The sequence below is a fragment of the Podarcis bocagei genome (genome assembly GCF_964188305.1).
Source record: "Podarcis bocagei genome assembly, chromosome: 16".
Classification (NCBI taxonomy): Eukaryota; Metazoa; Chordata; class Lepidosauria; order Squamata; family Lacertidae; genus Podarcis; species Podarcis bocagei.
In genome coordinates, this window is record NC_138142.1 from 8,828,746 (window position 1) to 8,854,789 (window position 26,044).

General features: G+C 44.0%; 1 protein-coding gene across 3 annotated transcripts in view; it reads left to right on the forward strand.

Moving 5' to 3' along the window:
* The window catches only part of ADGRD1 (adhesion G protein-coupled receptor D1), a 305,590-nt gene that overhangs the window by 230,658 nt on the left and 48,888 nt on the right, over positions 1 to 26,044 (forward strand). For all 3 annotated transcript variants that reach the window (XM_081174796.1, XM_081174797.1, XM_081174798.1), the window contains 2 exons: positions 2,493 to 2,556; positions 6,936 to 7,002. In XM_081174796.1, the coding sequence (XP_081030922.1) occupies positions 2,493 to 2,556; positions 6,936 to 7,002 (131 nt within the window). The remainder of the gene's footprint in view (positions 1 to 2,492; positions 2,557 to 6,935; positions 7,003 to 26,044) is intronic.

Consider the following 26,044-nt stretch of genomic DNA (forward strand, 5'->3'; position numbering starts at 1 on the left):
TGGGTTGTGGTCCGAGAGGGTTCTAGGTTCTATTTCGCATTTCACCGATCTTATCGAGAGCTCTCTAGAGACCCAGATCTGGTCTATTCTACCCCAGCTCTGGTGTACCCCTGAGAAATGCGTAAACTGTTTTCCTGTTGGGTTTTTGAACCTCCATATGTCAATCAGGTCTAAATTTTCTTGGAGATCATGGAAGGTTTTTGGGAGCTTCCCCTGCTTCCCTTTCCTTCTTTTTTCACTTCTATCTATCCCGGGTTCAGGGACTCCATTCAAATCTCCCAGTAAGATTAATTTATCATTTTCTAATTCTAGTAGTATTTGTTCCAATTTTTTAAAAAACTCAGTTTTATTTGTGTTGGGAGCATAAACTGATACTACGTTAAATTTTTTCCCTTGATGGGTAATTTGGATCCCTAAGATCCTCTCCTCCTCATCCTTACAGATTATTTTGGGTTCCAATTTTTCTTTAAAATAAGTCACCAACCCTCTTTTTTTATTCACCTCTGAGTTAATAAACTCCAGTCCCAGCCTTTTATTCACCAATATATGTTTGTGTTTTTTAGCTACATGGGTCTCTTGGCAACACACCACATCACATTTTTTATTCCTCAAGACTTTCTCTATTTTATTCCTTTTTAGTTTCTCATTTAGCCCGTTAACATTCCAAGTTAGAAAGGTTAATGACATTATTAAAATAAAATATCAAGTTTATATCTGACTTTCAGTTACTTGTTTCTTCCTCCTCCTCTGTTTCCTCCTCTTCCACCACGCCTTCCTCCCCCTCCATCTCCCCATCTCCCCTCCCTCCCCCCTCACAACCTCGATTTCCCCCCACCCCCGCCTCCCCCATCTCCAACTTCCTGCCCCTCTGCTGTTCTGTCCTCCTTTTTACCAAGCTCCCTCTCATATCTCCTCAGAAATTTTTCCACCTCTAATGGGCTAGTCAGCTTAAATCTCTTGTCTTTGAAGAAAAAGGCAATTCCCTCGGGGAATTCCCATCTAAATTGAATATTATTCCTTCTCAAGACTCCTGTTATGTATCTATATCCCTCCCTCTTATGTAACAATCTGACTGGTATCTCTTTAAGGACGATTATTGGTCTACCGCCTATTATTAATTTTTTATGATAGCTCGTTTTGAGTATTAGATTCCTCATTCCCATTGAGTTAAACACTACTAAGCAGTCTCCAAGGGGCCTCTTAGTCTTGTTCTGGTATGTTCTCATTTTAATTCTAAAGGCGTTTTCTATCGTATATGCGACCTCCTCTTCTTTCACCTCTAACCACTTAGCCAGTTCCTTAATTATTTTCTCCTTAATATTCTCTTTCATCTCTTCCTCTATACCTCTGAATTTTAAATGCATTTGCCTCTGTCGCATTTCCGTCATTGCAATATTGTCCCAGATCTGCTCCTGCGTCTTATTTACTTCTCGTATCTCCTCCTTTACTTTTTCTGTCTCCCTTTTCTGTTCTCTCATATCTTTCTGTATTTTTTTATTGGACTCCTCAAAAGTCTTTGCTTTGACCGCTAACTCTTGAACTTTATTCGAGAGCTCCCCTATTGCTCCCTCTATTCTCCTATCTATCCTCTCTTGCATTTCCTCTAATTTATTCTCTATGTTGTTTTCATTCTGTTTAAGTTCCTCCTTAATTTTTAACCACAGAAAATCTAGGTCTTTAATTTCTTCCTGTCTAGATACTTTCCTTTCGCCTGGAGTCCCTCCTCCCCTTTTCCCGTTCTTCCCTTGCATTTTGCTCCTGGTTACCAGTTATGCTTATGCTTATGCAAAAAGCAAAAAACCAAAAAAAAAAAAAGATGACAGATAGATTTGATAGACTTTTTACTGACATGGGACATGTAAGTCTGCTTGTGACAGAAAGGAATTAGAGGAAGCAAGCCTATTCTGTTGTTGTTGTTGTTGTTGTTGTTGTTGTTGTTGTTGTTGTTGTTGTTGTTATTTTCTTCAGTAAGAAGAAAGAATGGTCTAACAAATTCCTTTCTTTTCTTTTAGTTTTTATTTATGCTTTTCAAATTTATACATTTCATTAGTTTTACAATGAATTTTACATTTCAAAATTTGACTTCCATCTCCCTCTTCCTGCAGTTCCTTACATTTATTTTTTAGTATCTTCTGCATATCGAAATTCATTTGACTTACTCATTTAATTATCTACTGTAAATATATACTCTTATAAGACTGCAGGTTATTACAATAATCCTGCTAATGTTTTTATCTGTTTACAATTTATCTGTAAATATTCAATAAACCATTTCCATTCTTTTATAAAAAGTTTGTTACCTTGATTTCTTATTCTTCTGGTCAGTTTCGCCATTTCTGCATAGTCCAACAATTTTCGTATCTGTTCTTCCTTTACTGAGACTTCTGTTTCTTTTCACTTTGGGGCAAGTAACATTCTTGCTGCTGTAGTTGCATACATGGATAAATTGGTCTAACAAATTTCTTTTCCTTCTTCTCATTTTGAATATGCAGGCTGTCCACTGTTGCTCTGCGTCATCTCAGTAACGTCAGCTGTGGAAAGCTATGGAGAAGACAAGTAAGTTCTGAAATATAGAAGAACTGTTTGGGTCCAACAGTGTGTGGGCATTGGACAACCTGCCACAGCTGTTTCACACCACCATTGCCCAGGCAATTTCTCAGCCTGAACAGTAAGCTCCTTCCTGAATGGAGGAGTCCATGTATCCTTTCCTGTCCAGGAAGCATTCCAACTATATCCCTGCAGAAGCTCACCCCATGGAGCAGTAATACACAGATTTGAGGGTTACTGATTCTACCCTTGAAATGTCCATAGTCAAGCATATCCATCCCATTTTGAAATGTGACCAATGGGAGGATTGACACAAACCAAGTTCAAACAATTGGTTGGGAAGGTGTACAAAAGAAGAGCCCTGCTGCACCAGACCAAAGGCCTATCAAGTAGCACCCTCTTTGTGACAGTGGTCAACTATAGGTGCCTACAGGACACCGTAAGGAGGACATGAAGGTGAACAGCCCTTGCTGCCTCTGATCCTGGAGGTAGTATAGAGCCATATCATGTCTGCTTGCCATTGACATGCCTTCCTTCCCAAATCCATCTAATGTCTTTGTAATGCCAACACAATAATAATAATAATAATAATAATAATAATAATAATAATAATAATAATAATAATAATAATTTATTTGTATCCCACCCTCCCCGGCCAATGCCAGGCTCAGAGCGGCTAACAACAGGTAAATATAGCACAGAGTACATAAAATCACACAGTCAATTAATTAAAATACATTCTAAAATCAATTCAGAATCAAATTAATGGCAACCATTGGGTTAGAGTTCTGTGAGGAACAGCCAAAGGCCTGACGGAACAGCTCTGTCTTGCAGGCCCTGCAGAAAGGTGTCAAGTCCCGCAGGGCCCTAGTCTCTTGTGACAAAGCATTCCACCAGAGCGGGGCCATGGCCAAAAAAGCCCTGGCTCTGGTTGAGGCCAGTCTAACCTCCCTGTGGCCCGGGATCTCCAAGATGTTTTTATTTGAAGACTGTAAAGTCCTCTGTGGGGCATACCAGTAGAGGTGGTCCTGTAGGCATGAGGGTCCTAGGCCGTATAAGGCTTTAAAGGTTAAAACCAGCACCTTAAACCTGATCCTGTACCCCACTGGGAGCCAGTGCAGCTGGTATAGCACTGGGTGAATGTGATCCCATGGCGAGGGAGGACCCCGTAAGGAGTCTTGCCACGGCATTCTGCACCCGCTGGAGTTTCTGGATAAGTCTCAAGGGCAGCCCCACATAGAGTGAGTTACAATAATCAAGTCTGGAGGTGACCGTCGTGTGGATCACAGTGGCTAGGTCAGGGTGAGAGAGGTAAGGAGCCAACTGCTTAGCTTGGTGGAGATAAAAAAATGCTGCCTTTGTTATAGCTGCAATCTGCGCCTCCATAGAAAGGGAGATGTCGAGGATTACACCCAAACTCTTAATGGATGGCGCTGGCACTAATTGTGCCCCCGCAGGAGATGGGAGTTGCCCCCCCAATCCCATATCGTCCCGACCCAGCCAAAGGACCTCTGTCTTTGAAGGATTTATCTTCAACCAGCTCCCATGTAACCATCCAGCCACAGCTTCCAAACATCTAATCAGTGTGTCTGGGGCCAAGTCAGGATGGCCGTCCACAACTTGTGGCAGTAGATTTCACAAAGGGATTATGCACTGTGTGAAGAAGCACTTCATCTTATCTCAATCACTGTCAGGATCTCCGCTCGGCCAAGCTGATAAAGCTCATTTTCTTTCCACGAGTCCTTTGAAATCGCCTCCCGATGAATAACGACCTAAGCTTTTGATAAGGCTCCAAGGGACGTTCCATTCAGCAGAGTTTCCAGCACAGGAAAGAGACAGGAGGTTTGGGCTACATTGTAAAGAGTTTTATTTCTAAGCTACGCAGACAGAAAAGACATCCTCTCTCTATGAAAGCAGAGAGCAACTGAAACAAAGGCACAAAGGAAACAGGAAACCAGTAACGTCACATCCGTCTCTAGTCTCCCGTGAAACTTCCAATAGCCTGGACTGTCTCTGGAATGTAAACAGAGTCCTGTGACTCCAAGCAGCTGCTCAGTGGCTGTCAGGGAACTGACATCCGAGCGAGAGGCGAAGGGGAGGCTCCCAGATGATGCTGGCGAAGGACCCAGCAGCAGGGGGAGAAACAGCTCAGTAGAGGGGGAAGCCAATCAGCGCAACACCAGGGATAAAGGGAGGCAGATGGGGGAATTGGAGAGAGGGCTCCAGGACTCTTCACTGGACATCAGTGAGGAGAGCCCAGGTCCTCCGCTACCCATGCCCTCCCTGCGCAGAAGACTCCCGCGCAGTGAGAGGAGGAGGAGACTGGGTGTCAAACAACTTTTATGTTGGAAGAGGTTCAAGAAACGCCCACTGACGGATTCTGCCAGCGACTGAGGCAGCCACCATGAGAAAGGGCTGTGCAGTCAGAAAGGTTTAACAAGGCAAATTAGCCTAGAAAGGCACCAGTTTACGCACAAGTAACTCATACCCATTACAGTGGCAAAACAGAAACTAACAATCACATGCTGATCTGATTCGTTGGATAGCCCCCACATTGGGCATTTAAGTTGGAGAAAAGCTTATTTCTAGCCACTTCCTCCATGCCATGAAAAGAGAGAGAAGCCTCTTTCTCTCTCTCCACTTGAAGGACAAAGACAAAAAAGAGACAAGAGAATAAGAAGGGTCTTAGACCCACTGGAGGAGAAATTTACTTCAGTTCACATTTAGAGATGAACCTACCTAATTTGTACTTTCCAGAACAACAAGCAAGCTGAAACACAACCATTTTTCTACACTCACACTTCTCTGAATTTTGTAGCCCAGTTCTCCAGCCAAGTAATGTGTAAACAATGCACATACTAGGATAAATTATGCATAAAAATGACTATATTAGTGAAAACAGCATACAATAATGCATTTTTAAAAGGGAGATTGCTTAGCAACTTTGCTTAATAGACACATTATGCAAACAAATTTCCCTAACATAATGGATTTGGGTATTTTATTTTCACCAATGTATGCATTTTTTGCACACTTTTCTGAAGACTTCTTTTTGATTGGACAACTGCATTGCAACACATGGAAAAGGGCAAAAGAGTGATGTTTTGTGGGGGGGGGATAGTTGTGTTTTGGTTCACAAATGTGAATCAGATACATTTGCATTAAAATGTGAATTGAACAGAATTTCTCCTCTGCGTCTCTATTTACATCTGAAAGAATTATAAATAAGTCACATACTGCCTCCTCTTCTTTGCTGACAGCTGGAAGAGAGAATCTGGATTACTCCCCGCCCCCCTCCCCCTGCTCTTTGAAAAAGTAATGCTCACAGCAAGTTGTTCTTTGATGAATGACATGTTATCCAGTTCAGCTGCCAAACAAATGACAAATTGCATGTGTTTCTGTATATTTGCCCCAGCACCACCACCTGGAGACATGTCAATAGAGGCAATTGCTGCTTCCCACCTGTGATGTATCTGTCTGAGTGAAAGCCCACCCAAAACCGCTGTGCAGGAAGGGGGAATCAATAGGTCTACCGCCTTGTGACCCTTTTCCTATGGCTTAACACAGGCATAGGCAAACCACGGCCCTCCAGATGTTTGGGACTACAATTCCCATCATCCCTGACCACTGGTCCTCTTAGCTAGGGGTCCCTGGAGGCAGGGGGTACATTCTGCCACCCAGGTTCCACCACCAGACTCAAGTGGCTCAGTATGGCTTAAGATGGGGCTGGCCCTGAACATTACGAACCTGGAGTTGCATCCAGTGTAGTACTAAGTCAAAAGTCATTTTGCGGTATACTTGTCCCCTAGTGAAATGTTTTATACCAGCGAGATGTTGTTGCATAAGCAGGTCGCTTTGTTGCGCAATGGGCTGTGCAATCTGTTGCCTGAGCTACTGCTAGCTGTGTGGCCAGTTTCTGCTGATGTGTTGGATTCCTCTGTTGTGCAACATTAAAACTCACCCATCCACTAGCACGGGATGCAGGTGGCGCTGTGGGTTAAACCACAGAGCCTAGGACTTGCCGACCAGAAGGTCGGCGGTTTGAATCCCTGTGATGGGGTGAGCTCCTGTTGCTTGGTCCCTGCTCCTGCCAACCTAGCAGTTCGAAAGCACGTCAAAGTGCAAGTAGATAAATAGGTACCGCTCCAGCGGGAAGGTAAACGGCGTTTCCGTGCACTGCTCTGGTTCGCCAGAAGCGGCTTAGTCATGCTGGCCACATGACCCGGAAGCTGCACGCTGGCTCCCTCGGCCAATAAAGCGAGTTGAGCGCCGCAACCCCAGAGTTGGTCACGACTGGACCTAATGGTCAGGGGTCCCTTTACCTTTACCATTGGACACAGCTCTTGGTGTTTTGAATATGTAGTAAGCCTTCTGCTTTCTCTTTGCAGCTGCTGGCTTTCGCTGAAGAATGGCACAATCTGGGCTTTTGTGGCCCCAGCTCTGTTTGTAATTGTAGTAAGTGCACCCCCTTTTTCTTTTTATCATTCATGCATATTAGGGACGTTGGTGGGGGGGGGGGAGGAAGGCAGTTTGAAGTCTATGGCTAAATCCTGTTGATGTGAACTACAACACAACCCTTGAAAATGCTTTGACGTTGCTATAAGTCCTTCCTTTCCTGGTGGAGTGGATAGCTCTCTGTCAAGGATGTAGCATGCATTACAGACTTCAATGAACAGGGAAGGTTGGACCAGGTGACCTTCAAGATCCCTTCCAGCTTTAGGAGTCTATGAAACAGAGAGATGGTAGCTGGCAGATGTAGTTGAGCCTGCAGACATCACATGACCATTCAAGGAAGTGAAGTTGAACTTGGCACCTTTGGAAAACACTCCTATGAGCTAGTTCTGGGCTACTAAGGTATGTTTTGGGACACTAGTGGCGCTGTGGTCTAAACCACAGAGCCTACGGCTTGCCGATCAGAAGGTCGACGGTTCGAATCCCTGCGATGGGGTGAGCTCCCGTTGCTCGGTCCCTGCTCCTGCCAACCTAGCAGTTTGAAAGCACATCAGAATGCAAGTAGATAAATAGGTACTGCTCCGGTGGGAAGGTAAACGGTGTTTCCGTGCGCTGCTCTGGTTTCACCAGAAGCGGCTTAGTCATGCTGGCCACATGACTCGGAAAAACTGTCTGTGGACAAACGCCGGCTCCCTCGGCCAGTAAAGTGAGATGAGCGCCGCAACCCCAGAGTCATTTGTGACTGGACTTAACAGTCAGGGGTCCCTTTACCTTTAAGGCGTGTTTGGTCTGAAAAGACCTGCTGGTCACCTCATTAACTTAAATAAGGAAAGCACAGCACACATTACGCTTTAAGACTTGCCTCCACCTATCACAAAATGGGCAAAAAAAGGTGCTGTGAAGGTTCAAGTGCAGCACTGGGATTTTTTTAAAAAAAGATCTGTGGGAATCTGGAGTGGCTTTAACAAGGCTTCCAACCCAACAAGGACTGTGCCACGAGGTGCCATAGAGCCATAGAGGGTGATAAAAGTGGTGTGTGTGTGTGTGTGTGTGTGTGTATTGTGTGTGTGTTTGTGTGTGTGTATATATATATAGTGACTCATGGCCATAACATGACAGGAATAGTATCCACCTGCAAATAGTGGTGCATGTTGTGGGGTCAGAATGCACTCCTTGGTTGCCACTTGGATGGTGGCTGGATGCTGCATGTGCTGGATGGAAAATGGCCAGGAGAACCCAGTGAGGATGACATCAGCCTGCAGTGCTAGGGCAATAATAATAATAATAATAATAATAATAATAATAATAATAATAATAATAAATGAATTTTATTTATACCCTGCCCTTCCCAGCCAAGACTGGGCTCAGGGCAGCTAACACCCGATATAAAAACAAATTGATTGAAATACAACTTAAAAACAAGATTAAAATACAACATTAAAACATTAAAATACAACCTCATTTCAATGGAAACTCAAATCAAAAACCTGTTTGGGGATGAAAACGTCAAGTCTTCACCAAGGCTAACTATCCAGCCTGGTCCTACATGGGCCAGAAAAAAGCCAGGGAAGTCCCCAAACAGGAGTTCTATCACAGGAGGAGAAAGGAAAAAGAAGAGGGGGAGGGAATCAAATTGATTCCAAGCTGAAGGGCAGGTGGAACAACTCTTGTCTTACAGTCCCTGCAGAAAGAAATCAGATCCTGCAGGGCCCTGGTCTCATGAGACAGAGCGTTCCACCAGGCCGGAGCCAGTGTTGAAAAGGCCCTGGTTCTGGTTGAGGCCATGTGTCCTCTTTTTCCAGGACATGTCCTCTTTTTCAGGGGTAAAATTCAAGAGAAATCACATTTATTTGCTTGAATGGGCGTCAGTGTCCTCTTTTTTGCTCTTCAAAATAAGGCACAATTAGGCACTGCTAGTCACTTTCCAGGCTGTACCATACTGCTTTGGCCAATCCTGTGGGGACTCCCTAGAATTTAAATTATGAGAGAGGAGTAAATAAACCATGCAAACCTAACCTCACCCTATTTTAGCCAGTTATACCCCAAAGATTGATATAAAACAGTGGCCATCACAAAAGGGGAACAGTAGAACATTCAGACAAAGGATGGATGAATTTGTCAATGTTGATTCCCTTTCTCTCTCTCTCTCTCTCTCTCTCTCTCTCTCTCTCTCTCTCTCTTTCTTTTACAATCTTAAATTCAGTTCTCTACTTTCCTGAAGCAATCCGCATTAAAATCATCATCATCATCATCATCATCATTGTGAAAATCTGTTAGCATTTTGGTACAACCCCCTCAACACATTTTAATATGCAGTTTTGAAACTTGTTTTTGCAAGCAAATTTCCCTAGTGTAATGCATTCTGTAAGCTCTTTTCACCTATTTATGCCTTTTCATGCACCCTTCCCCCCAAAATATACACACCTGGTACACATTACTGGGCCGGGGAGTGGCGTTGCAGAAGAAGTTCAAATGTTGAATCATAGCTGAGTTTCAATTCACATTTTGATTTGAGAAGTGAAGATCGGGTAGCTCCTCATTAAAATGCGGAAGAAGAAAAATTCTCCCCATCCCTAATTCATACCCCTAAATCAATGCGATATCTCCAAATCAAACAGCTAAATCCGTATTTCCAGAATCAGAATATGTTGCTTTCAAGAACACATTTGATCTTAACTGATTCACAATTCAAGAACAGGTAGCCCATTGCATAATCCCTTTTCCCCAGCTACATTCTGGGGCCTAGACTGAGGAGGAGTTTGGATTTGATATCCCGCCTTTCACTCCCCTTCAGGAGTCTCAAAGTGGCTAACATTCTCCTTTCTCTTCCTCCCCCACAACAAACACTCTGTGAGGTGAGTGGGGCTGAGAGACTTCAGAGAAGTGTGACTGGCCCAAGGTCACCCAGCAGCTGCATGTGGAGGAGCAGGGAAGCGAACCCGGTTCCCCAGATTACGAGACTACCGCTCTTAACCACTGCACCACACTGGCTCTCCTGACTGAGCAGCTGTTATGCACACATCATCCTCCCCTGTTACGTTTTTAAACAGCTTCTTTCTTTTTAACAATGGGAAGAGATTCAAACTCTGCTTCCCAGTTCCGGAAGTGTACTTTGATGCTCTCACAGCCTTTTAACACTTGATCAAAGGAGGGTACTTAAGGCAGGTCTGTTAGGTTCAGATGGCTGCCCAGGGTGCATCTGTCGGCTGTAATGAATTTAATCTTTCTAGATGGGAGTTGCAGGTTCATGACTGAGTTACTGATATGTGAATGTATTACAGTGCTTTAATTATACCCGTGCATTAAATTACAGGGAATCGTTGCTTAATCACTTGAATTGCTCAAGGAGGTTGCAAAGGATGGGTGTTTTATTTTACTTTTTTGCCAGGGATTAAGAGGGAGCTCGCTCCTCCGTGTGGCTCTGTGCAGCAATCCCCTCTGCTGATGTTTTATTATTGATCAGGCTGCTGTACCTCCTGTGATAAGAGGAGATGGCTGTGGGGCTTACCGGCAAATGGAAGGATAAACATATTGATCGAGAATTTACACCTCCGTTTTCCGTAACTTCCAAGGGGCTTGTTGATTTTCAAATAAGAAAGCAGAAATGTAGCATGCAATTCTCAGTGCTGCCCCTGTTTGCATCGCACACCAACCCCACCTCACCCCTCTCCCTTTTGTCTATTCCCTACCCTTTACCCCTACCACCCCCAGCTCCTCCTACTCCCCATAAGGCCTTGTACCCAGCCAACCCTAGAGCTCCTTCTCTCCTCATGATATCCCACAGCTCCTTCCACTCCCCTGCTGCTCACCTGTAAATCACCTGGTTGTCATTGTGAAGTCTGGTGTGATCTGGTGAGCTCTCCCCCCAGTCAATTTTAACACTTGCGCAGCACCTGAGGCAAGCCACAATATCAGCTTACAGCACTCCAAAAATAACAGATTGCCAAATCGAATTACAGGAATTGGTGGAGACGGCTCAACTGACTAGGAAACTCAGAGGAGACTCAAAGCAAAACTTAGCGGAAAAATGGAATGTTTATAAAAAATATGTTCAAAAATACAATAATAGTTTTGACTCCGTGCTAGCATTCGAGTGATAAAGGAACTAAAAGGAGGTGAACTACAATTAAGGATTTATTATGTTTTCAGAATGTATTAGAAAAATTATATAGAAAGGTTTATTGTTTTGTGTACATTTGAATGTAAGATAAAACATATGCAAAGGGACTTGACAGGAAGTCAAAGTTGAAGAAAAGATTTTGGAAGATAAAAGGGGAAAAATATTTACTTTCATTATTATTATTTTCTGTGCGGGTGTGGGTGTGTGGGTGTCTGCACATATGTGTGTTGTTGTATGCAATGTTTGGGAGGAAATAAGATGGTAAATAACAAATAAACTAAATATCGATGTATGTAATTTTTATTTCTTAATTATATTTTCTGGTAGTATGGCTGTATTGTTTTTTGTAACATAAAACAATTCAATAAAAATTAATAAACAAAACAAAACAAAAATATCAGCTTACAGCAAGCCCTACGCTACGTGCACTTCCGGCAAACCCAACTTTGGGCAGGGATCAGCTGCAGAGTTCTTTGTCTCAGCAGAGCTTGCTGTCAGTGCCCATCGGTTGATCAGCTCTGACAGCAATCCTTGCCTGTCAAGGAATAATTGGGAGCGTGCTTTAAGACTCCTGATAGTTCCTTTGCAGCTGCATCTTTGAGTGCAGGGTGCGCATTTTAGGGAAAGCAGATTTGCAGACTGAATTGGGACTCCTGCCAGTCCTAATTTGGCTCACAGACCAGCGGGTCTTTTGGACTTCTATCTTCTCATCTCAATAACTTGTCTTTCACTTGGCTCCTTATGGCCTCTTGCTCTTCCTTTTATTTTGTATATTTGCAGAAGCTTCTAAACTGGCGTAACTGCCGATGAATAATGGAGTGAATTTTTTTTTTTTAAAAAAATCCAATATTCTGATGTCATTTAATTGACTCTGTACTTTCTCCATCTTGCTGAACCTTCTCTGCAGAGAATTTGAGGCAATTAGCAACATTCCTTAAGGCTAATGCCCCCAAATGTTATTGATTGCAAAGCAAGCAAAGGCAGTTCAAACACTGACTCTGCTAGACTGAGAGTTGTAAATTAAGCCTGTGAGCCCTGATGTTTTATTGAATATATCTGGACCCCCTGAAAGCAAATGATTCATGGGGCTGAACTGGATGCTTTTCCAGGAGGATCAGGTCACTGACAGTGTTGCAGAATCCTGAGTGGAGGGTTGGGGTGAGCGGATATTCCCCATTTAACCCCCACAGACACACCCACCCCGAGTCCCTCACTTTCAGGTTAACTTGGGAGAATTTTTAACAATAATTCCAGAATTGGAACATCTGCAATTTGCCACAATTCTCTATTACTTTAGTGGTGGTGAAGGAAATATTTTGCAGAGTTATCTTCCCCCCCTTTTTTTTGAAACACAAAACATATAAGAGGAAACATGTTTAGGAGGAGAGCATTAATGTGAAATATATGCCTTCATTTGCCTTCCAGAAATTTAGCATGTGGGGTAAAGCTCAGCACCCCAGCCCTTGTAAGCCAAGTAATCATGGTGCTGGGAATTGGGAAGAAGACATGAAGGCTCTGACAGGGCTCTAGAGTCTTTCTGCCTGGATCCAGCACAGAGCAATGCATGTCTCTGTGTCCAGCTCCACATAAGAACATAATAGGAGCCTATGGCCCATCAACTCCAGTATTCTGTTATTGAAGTAGCAAGGAGATGCATGTGGGAACCTCATAAGCAAGACCTGACCACAAGAGCCCTCTCCCCTCTTGTGAGGGTCTCCCCTTCATTGCTCTAGTGCAGGGGCCAGCAAACCTTTTCAGCAAGGGGCTGGTCCACTGTCCCTCAGACCTTGTGGGGGGCTGGACTATATATATTTTTTGGGGGGGGGGAGAAAAAAGAATGAATTCCTATGCCCCACAAATAACCCAGAGATGCATTTTAAATAAAAGGACACATTCTACTCATGTAAAAACTGGTACTTTCTCAGCTTTGGGAAGTAGGTAGGAGGGATCTAGGACTCTGCCAGAGCCTTGCACCTTCTTCCCAAAGCCAGGCACCTTGCTTATCCAGATTTGGGAAGGCAGCATGAGGGCTGGGGTGAGGGGGGGTGTGAGAGAGAAATTTTGGGCTCGCCACACACACACACACACACACACACACACACACACTGCATGACAAGGCAGTGTGTGGAATTCCAGGCTGAAGTACTCTTGCAGCCAGCTTGGCCTGAGAAGTTGGACTGCCCTGAGCTAAGGAATGGAGATCCTCCTTTGTCTCTCCAGATGCTACTGGACTACAACTCACATCATTCCTGACCATTGGCCATGCTAGCAGGGGCTGAAGGCAGTTGGAATCCAAATACACCCAAATGGCCGTTTCCTCGCCCCTGAAATTGCTTACACCATCAGGATGAATGAATTGCTGAATGTTGGAAAGTTTAGGACAGATAAAAGAAAGTACATTTTCATGCAGCACATACTGTAGCTAAACTTTGGAACTTGCTCCAACAGCAGACAGTAGTGATGACTACTTAGATTGCTTTGAATAATGATTAGAAAAATTCATGGAGGAGATGGCCATCAATGGCTACTAGTCATGATGGCTATGTTCTCCGATAACAGTCTTCTTCTGAAAATCAGTTCCTGGAAACCATAGGAGGGGAGAGGGCTCTTGAGGTCAGATCCTGTTTGCTGGTTTCTTACAGGCATCTGGCTGGTTACTGTGAGAACAGGATACTGGACTAGATGGGCCATTGGCCTGATCCAGCAGGCTGCTATTATGTTCTTATAGAATCATAGAGTTGTGGAGTTGGAAGGGATTCCAAGGATCATGTAGTCCAACCCCCTGCTATGCAGGGACCATTGCTAAAGGATCCCTGGCTGCTGGCCACCCAACTTCTTCTGAGGAAGTCATTCCACTGTCAAACCGCTCTTACCACCAGTAAGTTCTTCCTAATGTTTAGACAGAATCTCCTTTCTTGGAATTTGAATCCATCGGTTCAGATCCCACCCTTTAGAGCAGCAGAAAATAAGCTCCTTCGTCTTCCATGTGAAAGCCCTTCAGATATTTGAAGACAGCTATCATACCACCTGGAGGGATGCGGGTGGCGCTGTGGGTTAAACCACAGAGCCTAGGACTTGCCAATTGGAAGGTCAGCAGTTCGAATCCCCACGATGGGATGAGCTCCTGTTGCTCGGTCCCTTCTCCTGCCAACCTAGCAGTTCGAAAGCACATCAAAGTGCAAGTAGATAAATAGGTACTGCTCCAGTCAGGAAGGTAAACGGCGTTTCCGTGCGCTGCTCTGGTTCGCCAGAAGCAGCTTAGTCATGCTGGCCACATGACTCGGAAGCTCCCTCGGCCAATAAAGCGAGATGAGCGCCGCAACCTCAGAGCCGGCCACGACTGGACCTAATGGCCAGGGGTCCCTTTACCTTTACCTATCATACCACCTCTCAGTCTTCTCTTCTCCAGGCTGAACATTCGCAACTCCCTCAACCATTCCCCATGAGGCTTGGTTTCCAGGTCCTTTATCACCTTGGTCTGCCTCCTCTGCAGACGTTGGAGAACAACTCGGCTAACTAAAATCAATGGAACAAACTCCTGGGAATGTAGACTCGTTTCTGTTTCCACTTAATTTCCAGGTCTCTTCTTTGAAACGATTTGCCCAGCCTTGACTTTTTAATGGACTCTCTGGTAGCAGGAGTTGAATTAATAATAGTTAACTCCCACCCCGGCATCATTAACAGTGACACTTGCCATTGCGAGTTATTGTGGCTTTGGGGCGTCTCGCGAGGTCACATAGGAAATCGTTAAGTAGATGGTGTTGTGTTTTCACCCGTCTAGCATTTTTGTCAATTGAGCTAGATGGGCCTGCATGGAGTGGGGGAAGCTTGGCACGTTCTGATCCATGGCTGCACCAAACCAATGAGGAGCCATGATCCCATTGTGAATGCCATGGAATTTATTTGCCCTATACCTGTCGGAGAACTCATAAATTCTTGAGACGGACAGTTGCCCTGTAATAGCAGGCAAAAGTTTTGGCGAGATGTCAGAACAACACAGCTGAGAGTGATGAGAGATGAAAATGACGAACCACTGAAGGGAAATCCATCTCAATCATTACAGTGGTGCCCCGCAAGACGAATGCCTCGCAAGACGGAAAACTCGCTAGACGAAAGAGTTTTCTGTTTTGGAGGTGCTTCGCAAAACGAATTTCCTATGGGCTTGCTTCACAAGATGAAAATGTCTTGCGAGTTCCTGCGGGTTCCCCCCCTTCCCCCCTTTTTCTAAGCCGCTAAGCCGCTTATCAGCTGATCCGATAAGCCGCTAAAAGCCACTAATAGCGCTAATAGCGCTAATCCGCTAATCCGTCAATGGGCTTGCTTCGCAAGACGAAAAAACCGCTAGACGAAGAGAATCACAGAACGGATTCTTTTCGTCTTGCGAGGCACCACTGTAACTGCATTCCTTCCCACAGGGCTTCCTATTAGCACTTGGGTGGTTTCCAGCTAGTGCATCAGTGTAAAGATTTGCCCTTGTGCGTCAGAATTTCCCTTCCTCCCCCCCCCCCTGCACAACCCCTGTGCTCTTTCCAGATCTTTTCCAGAGGGTTGGGAGGCACCCCTAAAACAGATTTAGGATGTACGGCTTGAGAAGGGAGGAAGTTCCATTGGGCAAGTCGAAAGTCTTGCACTAGTGAGGCGTGTTGGTTGGATTTTTGATTTTTCCTAAGTTGCCAAAAGATTCCATGCAGACTTTTAAAAACTGAATTGGTAGAGCAGAGGGTTTTTTTAATAGCATAAGAGATAAATCATAGAGATATACAATTAGCAGCCAAAGGGCTCAATCTGACACGCACCTTGAGACTTCCCATCTGGCCCCCAGCTTTGCTTGTCTTCCCAGGGACCCTTCCTCTCACTGTGTGCTATTTAAGAAGAATCCATCCACCTCTTTCTGATTTATGCCTGTATTTTGCACAGTGCACTTATATAGCAAAGAGAGGTCTGTTTAAGCCCACATTTGCTATTCAGGCCATGAAATAAGTAAGTAAGTCAATCTTATGCATCTTGTCAAAGGTCCCTGCTGGGTGGGAAAGCAATTAAATGGATAATAGTATTTTCACTCCATCAGCTCTGCAGTGATGGACCAGCCCCATCAGGGCTCCTCTCCCCTCAACCATCACCTGGGAGTAGCCATTCCATCAGGTTGCCTAAGTGGGAGAAAGAGAAAACATGTGGCTCTTCCATTAGCTTTGTCAAAAGCCCAGCTCCATCAAGCACCTCCTGCCCCTGAACTATGCAAGCAGGTCCTTATAAGAACAACTATTTAAGAATGGGTGCCTCGGTTTGATTCCCCCCCTTCCCTCCCTGTCCCTTTCCGTGTGTGTGTGTGTGTGTGTGTGTGTGTGTTTAATAGATTGTAAGCCTGCTGGGAGAGACTGTCTTGTTTGAATTGATTGTATGTTGGCCACTCCAGGAGCCTTTATGGCTGAGGAATGAGGTGCAAATGCTCTAAATAAAGCTGTCATATGATTTTGCCTCAACAACCTCAGGATGGGTGAATCAGTTTCTCTCTGAATTCCTTCTTTCTCCCACTCTTAGCTTCAGCTCTCCACATCTCCATATTTCTTCAAAAATTCATTGGCGCTTTAGTCTGATTTCTTATAATATACACATATTTGTAGGCAGTTTTGCCCAATATAGATTTTTTTTTTTTTGGAAAACAATTTCCCCAAATTTAATGCACTTTTTTCTATTTTATTTTCACCAATATATGCATTTTTAGGCATGTTTTACTGCAGTCTGTGCATTGTTTTACAAGATTCAGGGAAGTGTGATTTTCCCAAGGAGGGCTGCATTTCAGTTCTCACATTGTTTCGAGAATTAGGGAGGTTTGCTTTTTAATAAAATTTGTCCTTCCTTGCTACAACAACCCCCATCCTTGGGATTTGTGTGAGAATCTAGTTAAGGGCTATTCAGGAATTACGTTTGTGTATATTAAAAAATGGATAGCAGGAGGAGGCTTAGATGAAGATGGTGTTAGGGAAGGGGGCAGGACTTTAGCCCCTTGCACTCACCATGGTCCTGATCCGGACTGAGAGCCTTTTTTGTCTGCAACTTTCCTTCCCGAAACAAATAGCAAAGACCTCTCTGGAATTTTTCCTTCCAAACCAATTAGGAGACATGGGGTGATTTGGATCAGGGGCCGTGTTGAAGGCATAAGATGAAAGATGCGGCCCCACTCCCCATCAGGGTCTTTGTGCCTGCTTTGTAAAGCCCATTCATCCAATTGCTACTTGTATGAATTGTGTCATGCATACCGTACTTTTCCGTGTATAAGACTAGATTTTTTTTCTTTAAAAATTATGCTAAAAAGTGGGAGTCGTCTTACACATCAGTAGTGCATAGGGTGGACGTTTGATTGGTTGCTGCTGCAGCTGTCAGCAGCTGTTGGGAGTGTTATCGGTTGCTGTGTCAAAGACTGGTGTTGATTGGCCGATGCTGCGGCAATTGGGCGGGCGATTGGCAGCTTTTTCTGGTGAGGGGAAGAGGAGAGGCGTTTTCTGGCAATGTTCCCTTAAAAAAAGCTTAACAACCCTTTGCAATCCCCCCAAAAGCTCAACAACTCTGAGCCATCTCCCCCCATCTTCTTAATTTTGAGTCCTCCAAATCAGAGGGCGTCTTATACATGGGGGTGTCCAATACGCAGAAAAGTGCGGTAATTTGGCCCTAAGAAACATGCAAATAAAAGTGGTGGAATTTACAGGAACCTTTCGAAAGCAGGCAACTAAATGAGCAGTGCAAAATATATGCGAGGGCCATAAAGCACTGCTACCCCAGCCCCGAGTGCTTAATTGCTTCCAATCTATTCAGATGCTACTAATACGACGCATTAAGCAGATGCCTGAGACTTCAGTAGAATGTCCTTAATTCTGCCATATACATATATATCATATGGAAATTTACTACCATGGCAGCTGGCCGGGTAAAATGGGAGCCTTCTGCTAAAAGACATATCGCTTTCTTCCAAAAATGCAGGCACTGTGAATGTGTGTGGCTGCGTGTGGGCATGCGTGTACGGTAATAGCTGTTCGACAGTGAAAAGTGGCAGACTCTTTCCTTTAAACAGAGGTTGGGTGTCCATCTGTTAGGGATTATTCACCTGTGATTCCTGTATTGCCTGGATCAGTGTATCCCAACCTTTTTCCAACCGTGCCCCCCTTCCGACCTTGTTTCCTTTATATGTGCCCCCCTTGGGTAATATGTGCCCCCCAAATAAGTAAAAATCAGTACAAATCAATATATATTTTAGGTTCTGCCCCCCTAACAAAAGCCTGTCCCCCTAAAAATCTCCTGGCTATGGCCACGCTCCCCCTGATCTTACCAGTAGAAAGGTAGCTATTTAAATATTTTGTTTGTAAATAGAACATGTTTCATTTATAATTTTTTATAATTTATACAAAATGCAACTACATAAAATGACAGGAACATAATGAAATATTGTTGAAGCAGAAAACTATAGATTCATGGAGCTGGAACATACCCCAAGATTCATCTTTCTAGTGCAGGCTTAGCAAACTCAGCCCTCCAGATGTTTTGGGACTACAACTCCCATCATCCCTAGCTAACAGGACCAGCGGTCAGGGATGATGGGAGTTGTAGTCCCAAAACATCTGGAGGGCCAAGTTTGCTTATGCCTGTTCTAGTGCAACCCCCTGTAATGTAGGAAACTCAGCTAAAGCATCCATGACAGATGGTCATCCTGTGAGCATTAAACACCTGTTTCCAGATAGTAAACTCAGTCCTTTACAGCAGAATGCAGCCGAAGCAACTGTGGTTGGAATAGTAACATCAAAGGTTTTATTTATAAAGCAAATAACAAAACAACAAGATGACTCTCACATCCATCTTCTTCTTCTTTGGCAGAGGAGCAGAGAGAAAGCAGAGAGAGAGGAGACATTTAAATAGTCCCCATACTCATACATCAATTAAGTAATTAAAGGTAACCTGCAACATTATGCAATGTGAGAATGAGACATTAGAAGAAGAAGAAGAAGAGTTTGGATTTGATATCCCGCCTTTCACTCCCTTTAAGGAGTCTCAAAGCGGCTAACATTCTCCTTTCCCTTCCTCCCCCACAACAAACACTCTGTGAGGTGAGTGGGGCTGAGAGACTTCAAAGAAGTGTGACTGGCCCAAGGTCACCCAGCAGCTGCATGTGGAGGAGCGGAGACGTGAACCCGGTTCCCCAGATAACGAGACTACCGCTCTTAACCACTACACCACACTGGCTCTCTATATTACAATACTAACACATCCAACCTCCGCTTAGAAACATCCAAGGAAGGAGAGACCAGAACCTCCTAAGGGAGATCCATCTTCCATGTATTATCAAAAGTAAACAACACTTATTTGACCCCAGTTATTTGACACAGAGGGGGGGAACCTACAGATACAGTCCAAAAGGTGCATAGGGAGTTCTGTATATATGGGAGAATTTTAAAAAGCAAGAGGTCCTCACTGACCTGGTGCAAAAATATCTTGTCATCCAGAGGAGCCCTGGCTGCCTAGATAAAATACTATAGCCCCACAAACCCTTACCTGGGAGTAAGGCCCACTGAACTCACTACAACTTTCTTCTGAGTAGACACTTTGTTATTTGCTAGATGCAAGTCAGCAACACCAGTAAATTGGCTAGGGTAAAGTATGTATAAAAATGCATGTATCCATGAAAATAGCATCCAAATATGCGCTGTGGGTTAAACCACAGAGCCTAGGACTTGCTGATCAGAAGGTTGGCGGTTTGAATCCCTGCGACGGTGAACTCCCGTTGCTCGGTCCCAGCTCCTGCCAACCTAACAGTTTGAAAGCACATCAAAGTGCAAGTAGATAAATAGGTACCGCTCTGGCGGGAAGGTAAACGGCATTTCCGTGCGCTGCTCTGGTTCGCCAGAAGTAGCTTAGTCATGCTGGCCACATGACCCGGAAGCTGTACGCTGGCTCCCTCAGCCAATAAAGCGAGATGAGCGCCGCAACCCCAGAGTCATCTGCAACTGGACCTAATGGTCAGGGGTCCCTTTACCTTTACCTTAACATGCAAAAATGCATTGTAGTACTTTTGCTTTGCAAAACTCTGTACATTAGGAGAAATTCACACAAAAATGCTGCTTTTTCTTCTTAATGCAAATAGATGTGGAGAACTGTACGTAAGAGTGGAAAAATAATAAGCAGAGAGAAATTGGATTTGACAGATTCACCATTCCCTGACTGACCATTTCTATGAACTTAGCAGCATAAAGAGGAGTCAGGTGATAGGTCAGTGGGAGAAAGACATGCTTGCACATAGATGTCCCCAGGTTCAGTCTTCTGGCTAGCTCCAATTAAATCAGCCTTCTCTGACTTCCTGCTCTACAGATATTTTGGATTACATTTCCCATCATCTTGAGTGTTGGTCGTAGTTGTTGGGGCTCATTGAAATTCAAAGCAACTGAAGGGCACTAGGTTCATGTGACAAGACTGGAAAACAGCCTTGGTACCTTGGAGAGCTTTTGGCAGCTGAGACAGACAGTGCTTTGCTCGATCTACCCATGGCTTGACTCAAAACAGCTTCAGGTGTTGCATGGAACCACACTTCAGAAGTAGAGCAGAACGTTTGCTTGCATGATGTCCCATGTGCAATCCTTCCCAACTAAAAAGATCTTGGGCCACAGGGCTATTGCAAGTCAGAGTAGACAGCCCTGGATTCCATGGACCAATGATTTCATAGAGTCATAGAATTGTCGAGGCATCCTGTCCACAGCCACCTCTGGGTGGGCTTGAACCCCAAACCTTCTCGTTGACACACTGACCCATTGTGCCACTGTGGGTTCCTTAGTAAAAGACGGCTTCGTGTGTACATAATATGCCTTTCAGTGTATTTCAGTCCCTCTGAGAAACTGGCCTCATACATTTACTATTTACTAAATGGTTTTTCTTGACAAAGCCTGCAACTTACGTGAAACCAGGACTGGTTTTATTAGCGCTATTGTTTTTGATAGGAATAAACTACAGCCTTGGCTGCCGGCACCTAGTGAGCTGAGCCAACAATCCTGAATTCATGTGTAATTATACCGCAGGAATAGCAGCAGCCACACAAAGCATCGCTTAGAAAGATAGCAATTGGTTCGACATACAGCTCCCAAATCTAAATGTTTATTTCTTCTCGCTCAAACACCGGTATATACACAAGAGTGCTGTTTGTGCTCACATCTACACAATTAGAGCGTAATTCTTTCTTGGTATTATGGTTACAGTATTTGGAGAAGTTTGTGTGTGTGTGTGTGTGTGTGTGTGTGTGTGTGTGTGTGTGTATATATATATATTTGCTTTCGTAGATTTTCACGGGTACAGGAATGCAGGTTTTGGTGTCTTCGGGTATCTTCCCGTGTAAGAGTTGGGGTGTCTCGTCGAAACGTCGCCTAGACACCCCAACTCTTACACGGGAAGATACCCGAAGACACCAAAACCTGCATATATATATATATATATATATATATATATATATATATATATATATGTAATGAGTGCTTCATCAGCCACCAATTTTCTCCAATTCAAACTGTTGACAAGGTATTTACATAAGATACTGAGATATGGAGGGAGGGAAAAGACCGTTGGTGGGATGTGATGCTGGGTCTTTTTCAGTTTTATTCCATAACGTAAGAGGAATGGATTCTTTGTTCCAGACAGCAAAAACATTAATAAAAACTATTCATATCTAATCCGTTTACACAAGCAAGGTATGAACATCATTATTTACTTTATCTGCCTTAAAGGCTAGTCTGTTTGACTTCTTTTCTTGCAAAACATTTTTTATATTTAGGTCTGAGTCACAAATGTTTGCCTGTTGTTGGGAGAATTTGGACGTAGCGCCAGACCGGGGTAGCCAATGTTGTGCCCTCCAAACGTTGGGCACCATTACATATCAGCCCCAGCCAGCATATTTTGGCCAATAGCCTAGGATGATGCCAGTTCCATTCCAGCAACATTTGGAGGGCCACAGGCTCCCCATCTTTCCCCTCCCAGTCATGTATAAAATGGGGTGATGGAAAGGGAGCGTGGGTGAAGGGAGCTGAATCCTAAACAGTTTAGGACCACAGCAAAGGGAAGGACCTTCCCCTCTTCTTCTGTATGAACTCCCCCTTTTTGGATTGCTTCTCAGGGACACCCCATCTTTGGAGGTTTATATGGAAGAAGGTGTGCTCCTTTCTGTTGACATGTCCCTAAATTGTTTAGGGTTTAGCTCCCCTCTGCCATGTAACCCTTCTGCCTCTCCACTTTATACATCATTGCAGAAAAGGTGGGCTTAAATCAAGGGACAAGGAACTTGTGTTACTCCAGAGGTTGTTGGATTACAACTCACAATTATCCATAGCCAATGGCCAATGGATCCTGGCTTAGTCATCCACCCTTCCCTTCTCCTCTTCTGTGGCAGCTGTGAGTTCAGAAGCTTTTGCTTTCAGTTTTGTTTAACCACAGCTTGTTGTGCTGCCTGAACCAAGCAACTGTGGGTGGCGTTAAGAATCACTTGTTTGAAATAAGTTGATTTTCTGATACAAAGCATCATTGGCTTTGAAATTGACTTTAAGGTTTGGATGACATGCTGAAACTGGAATTAATGAAAAGAGAGAAGCAAACATTTCTGAGCTCCTCTGAGCTATGTTGGAGAGGAGGAGGAGAAGAAAGCGCGCATGAACCCATGAGTCATTGTCACGTTGAGCCATGGTTTTCTGCCCCTTTCACAACAATCAGGAAGTGTTCAATGACTACTGAACATATTGAGTCAACACTGAGCCGATTTATATGTCCATACACCCCCCTTATAGGTGCCTCCTCACCAAAGATGTCCGCAAGCCTTGGAGTTCTACTGACTCTTTAGATACCTTTCTCTTGTGCATGGGCGCTCTGGTTTTGGCTACAATACCAACAACACAAACAAACACACACCAACCATAGAAAATAGAGGCAAATGTTTTTGCATTGTCCATCCAGAAAACTGTAGAACTACATTTATATATTTGTTTGCATTTATATGTTTGTTTACATGTTTATATCACAATAACAGGTGAAGTGTGGGTGACAGGCATGTGTCCTTAGGTGGGAAGCCATTATTAGTGAAGGCTGGTCAATTTGGGTGAACAGGGCACAGCTTCACTGGTATCATTCTGCCCTCAGCTAGCTCCCACCTGCCTACCTTCTTAACTGCAACCAGTCTAGGGTGCAGGGCAGCTTCCTCCTCCTCCTTGGTCTTGTTGTTGTATTTGGAGGAGAGGATGGGGACAAGGTAAAATTAGTTGGCTCTGCCTGTCGTTGGCTGTGGCTGGACCTACTGTTGCCTTGAGCCTCAGCAGTCCCAATGGAATGGTCCCTACTGCTCACAACCCATGCTTATGGGTGCATTTCTGTCATTTAAACTAGATGCATTTGTTACATTAGACATAGAATAAAATCTAGGAAATGCATTGCAAGGCCCATGATTTCCTGAAAGTTTTGAGCATCAGCTGGAATAGCTCCCATTATAATATAACTATATTCGTGGAACACATCCCATAGATGGTATATATTTCAAATGAGGCATAATTGGCAGCCCCGAACAATTTAAAAGTGCTGGCTAAATAATGAAAGGGAATCCACTTTTCTAGCTAATTATATAGATGGAGAGCAAGCGCCAGGATTCCAGTTAAATAATAGTAACTGTCTATTATCCAACTTTCTTTGGATGGCTGCATAATGAAGATGTTTGTTTGCAAATTGTTATTCAGCAGAAAAGCTGTCATATCCCCCCCCCCCCCACTCTACAAGCAAGTTAACAGGATCTCCTGCCAAACGAGAGCTGGAATTCTAAATCTGGATGCTTAATAACCAAAGCTTTTTTATTCATGATTCACGTGTTGCTGAGCAGTCAGGCTGGGACTCTGTAGGATTACTCCAGAGTATCTGTGTAACGGATTTCAGTCTGCAGTGGTAACTTCAGAAGCTTGTGCTTATTAGGACTGATAAGACTGAAGGTAGGGAGGCCAACAGCAGGAGGAGCCAGAGCCACAGATAGGCAGAGCTACAGCCAATGATAGATGCAGCCAACTGATTCTTATTTCAGCGCCATTCTCCTTCCTCCTATGCTTATATAAAGGCAATGCTAAGATTAAGGGGGAGATGGTGGCTGACAGAAAGTGCCACTCCCTAGATGGGTTGTAAGTTAGGAGGCAGGCAGCTGGTGTCTGGCTGTGGGAAACCTAGGCTGGTGGGGCAGTGCCCCACTCGCTTTAACAGACCTACTTCCTTTTTTTAAAAAAAATAAGTAAAATCACCTTTATGATACATCAATTAATGTCAATTTCCAAATAACTTATAACTTATGCTATTTAACTTCGACAATACTTATAATACAAACAATACACATCATCACAATAGTTTTTAAGGTATTCTTTAAACATTATCCAATCTTTATTAACTTTCTGTTCAGTGGTACCTTGGGTTAAGAACTTAATTCGTTCTGGAGGTCTGTTCTAAACCTGAAACTGTTCTTAACCTGAGGTACCACTTTAGCTAATGGGGCCTCCCACTGCCGCCGCACGATTTCTGTTCCTATCCCGAAGCAAAGTTCTTAACCCGAGGTACTATTTCTGGGTTAGCAGAGTCTGTAACCTGAAGCGTCTGTAACCCGAGGTACCACTGTACTGAGTTTCCTCTTAGTCTCCCTGTCATCCTTGTGAGTTGTAAATATTCTATCATTTTGGCTTGCCAGTCAGCTTTTGTGGAGATGTTATCACTTTTCCAATTTTTTGCTACCAAAATCCTAGCCGCTGTGGTTGGGATAAAGAGAGATCTAAAATTTCTCTGGACATAATTCCTAGTAGGACGGCCTCAGGTTTTTTTGTGTGTGAATGAGAGTTTGAATATCTTTTTAAGTTCATTATATATGCTATCCCAAAATTCTCTTATTCTCTTACATTCCCACCACATGTGCATGAAAGTACCCACCCCGTTTTTACTCCTCCAACAAACCTCTGAACTGTTCTTATACATCTTGCCCAATTTGGCCGGGGTTAGGTACCATCTCTTAACAGACCAACTTCCACTGAGTGGCAGAGAATGTGACACTGAGTTCATCCTAAGGATGGGGCAGAATTGAGCTTGGGGAGGGGATACTTTGGTTATTGCACCTTAATTGTTCACTTTGGTTTAATACCCCACTCATAGGAGCCAACTTCTAGGGACCGAGGGGTTTATGCCCCCCCAATAAAATAATTGAGGGGGCAGCCCCCCGAGTTGATGGACAGACAGTGCCATTCAAATGGTTTGTGTGCACCTCGTCATGTGATTGATTATGCAGGACAGGGCTTACCTGCGCCCCCAGTATTTTATTCAAGATAGCACCCCTGATCCCACTTCTATGGGTCTTAGTAGACCACAACCTTAACATGAGTCAACAACTTGCAGTAGCAAAGGAAAAGAAAAGCTAATGCTATCCTAGGCTGCATAAACAGAAGTATAATGTCCCAATCAAGGGAAGTTGTAAAGGTAAAGGTAATGGGGTTTCTGTAAACAGTGTGCAAAAGAGATTAAAAGCATCTCTACACTGTACGTTGCATGTGCATGCCTATTCCTAGCAGGGCACAGGTGTGCACAGCCAAACTGAGAAGGACTGAATGCTCCACTCGCCAGCTGGTAGGAGAGTGTAGTTTTCTTTTTAATGGCCTCTCAGGACAAATTCAGCCCCCTGGCGAACCATGACTGGCTTGTGGGCCATAGATTCTTCACCCTTGCCCTATGGTGCAAAGTGACACAATGTTGAACCACATGGACCTTTTTAGTCCACGATTGAGCCTGGCCTGGTGATTCTTCTTCCATCCTTTATCCTGGTGTGTTCAAACACTCCGCAGATGTTGTGTAACTTTGGCTGAAACAGAGCCAATGTTTCCTCCTCTTCTTCTTTGTTTTTACTGACTA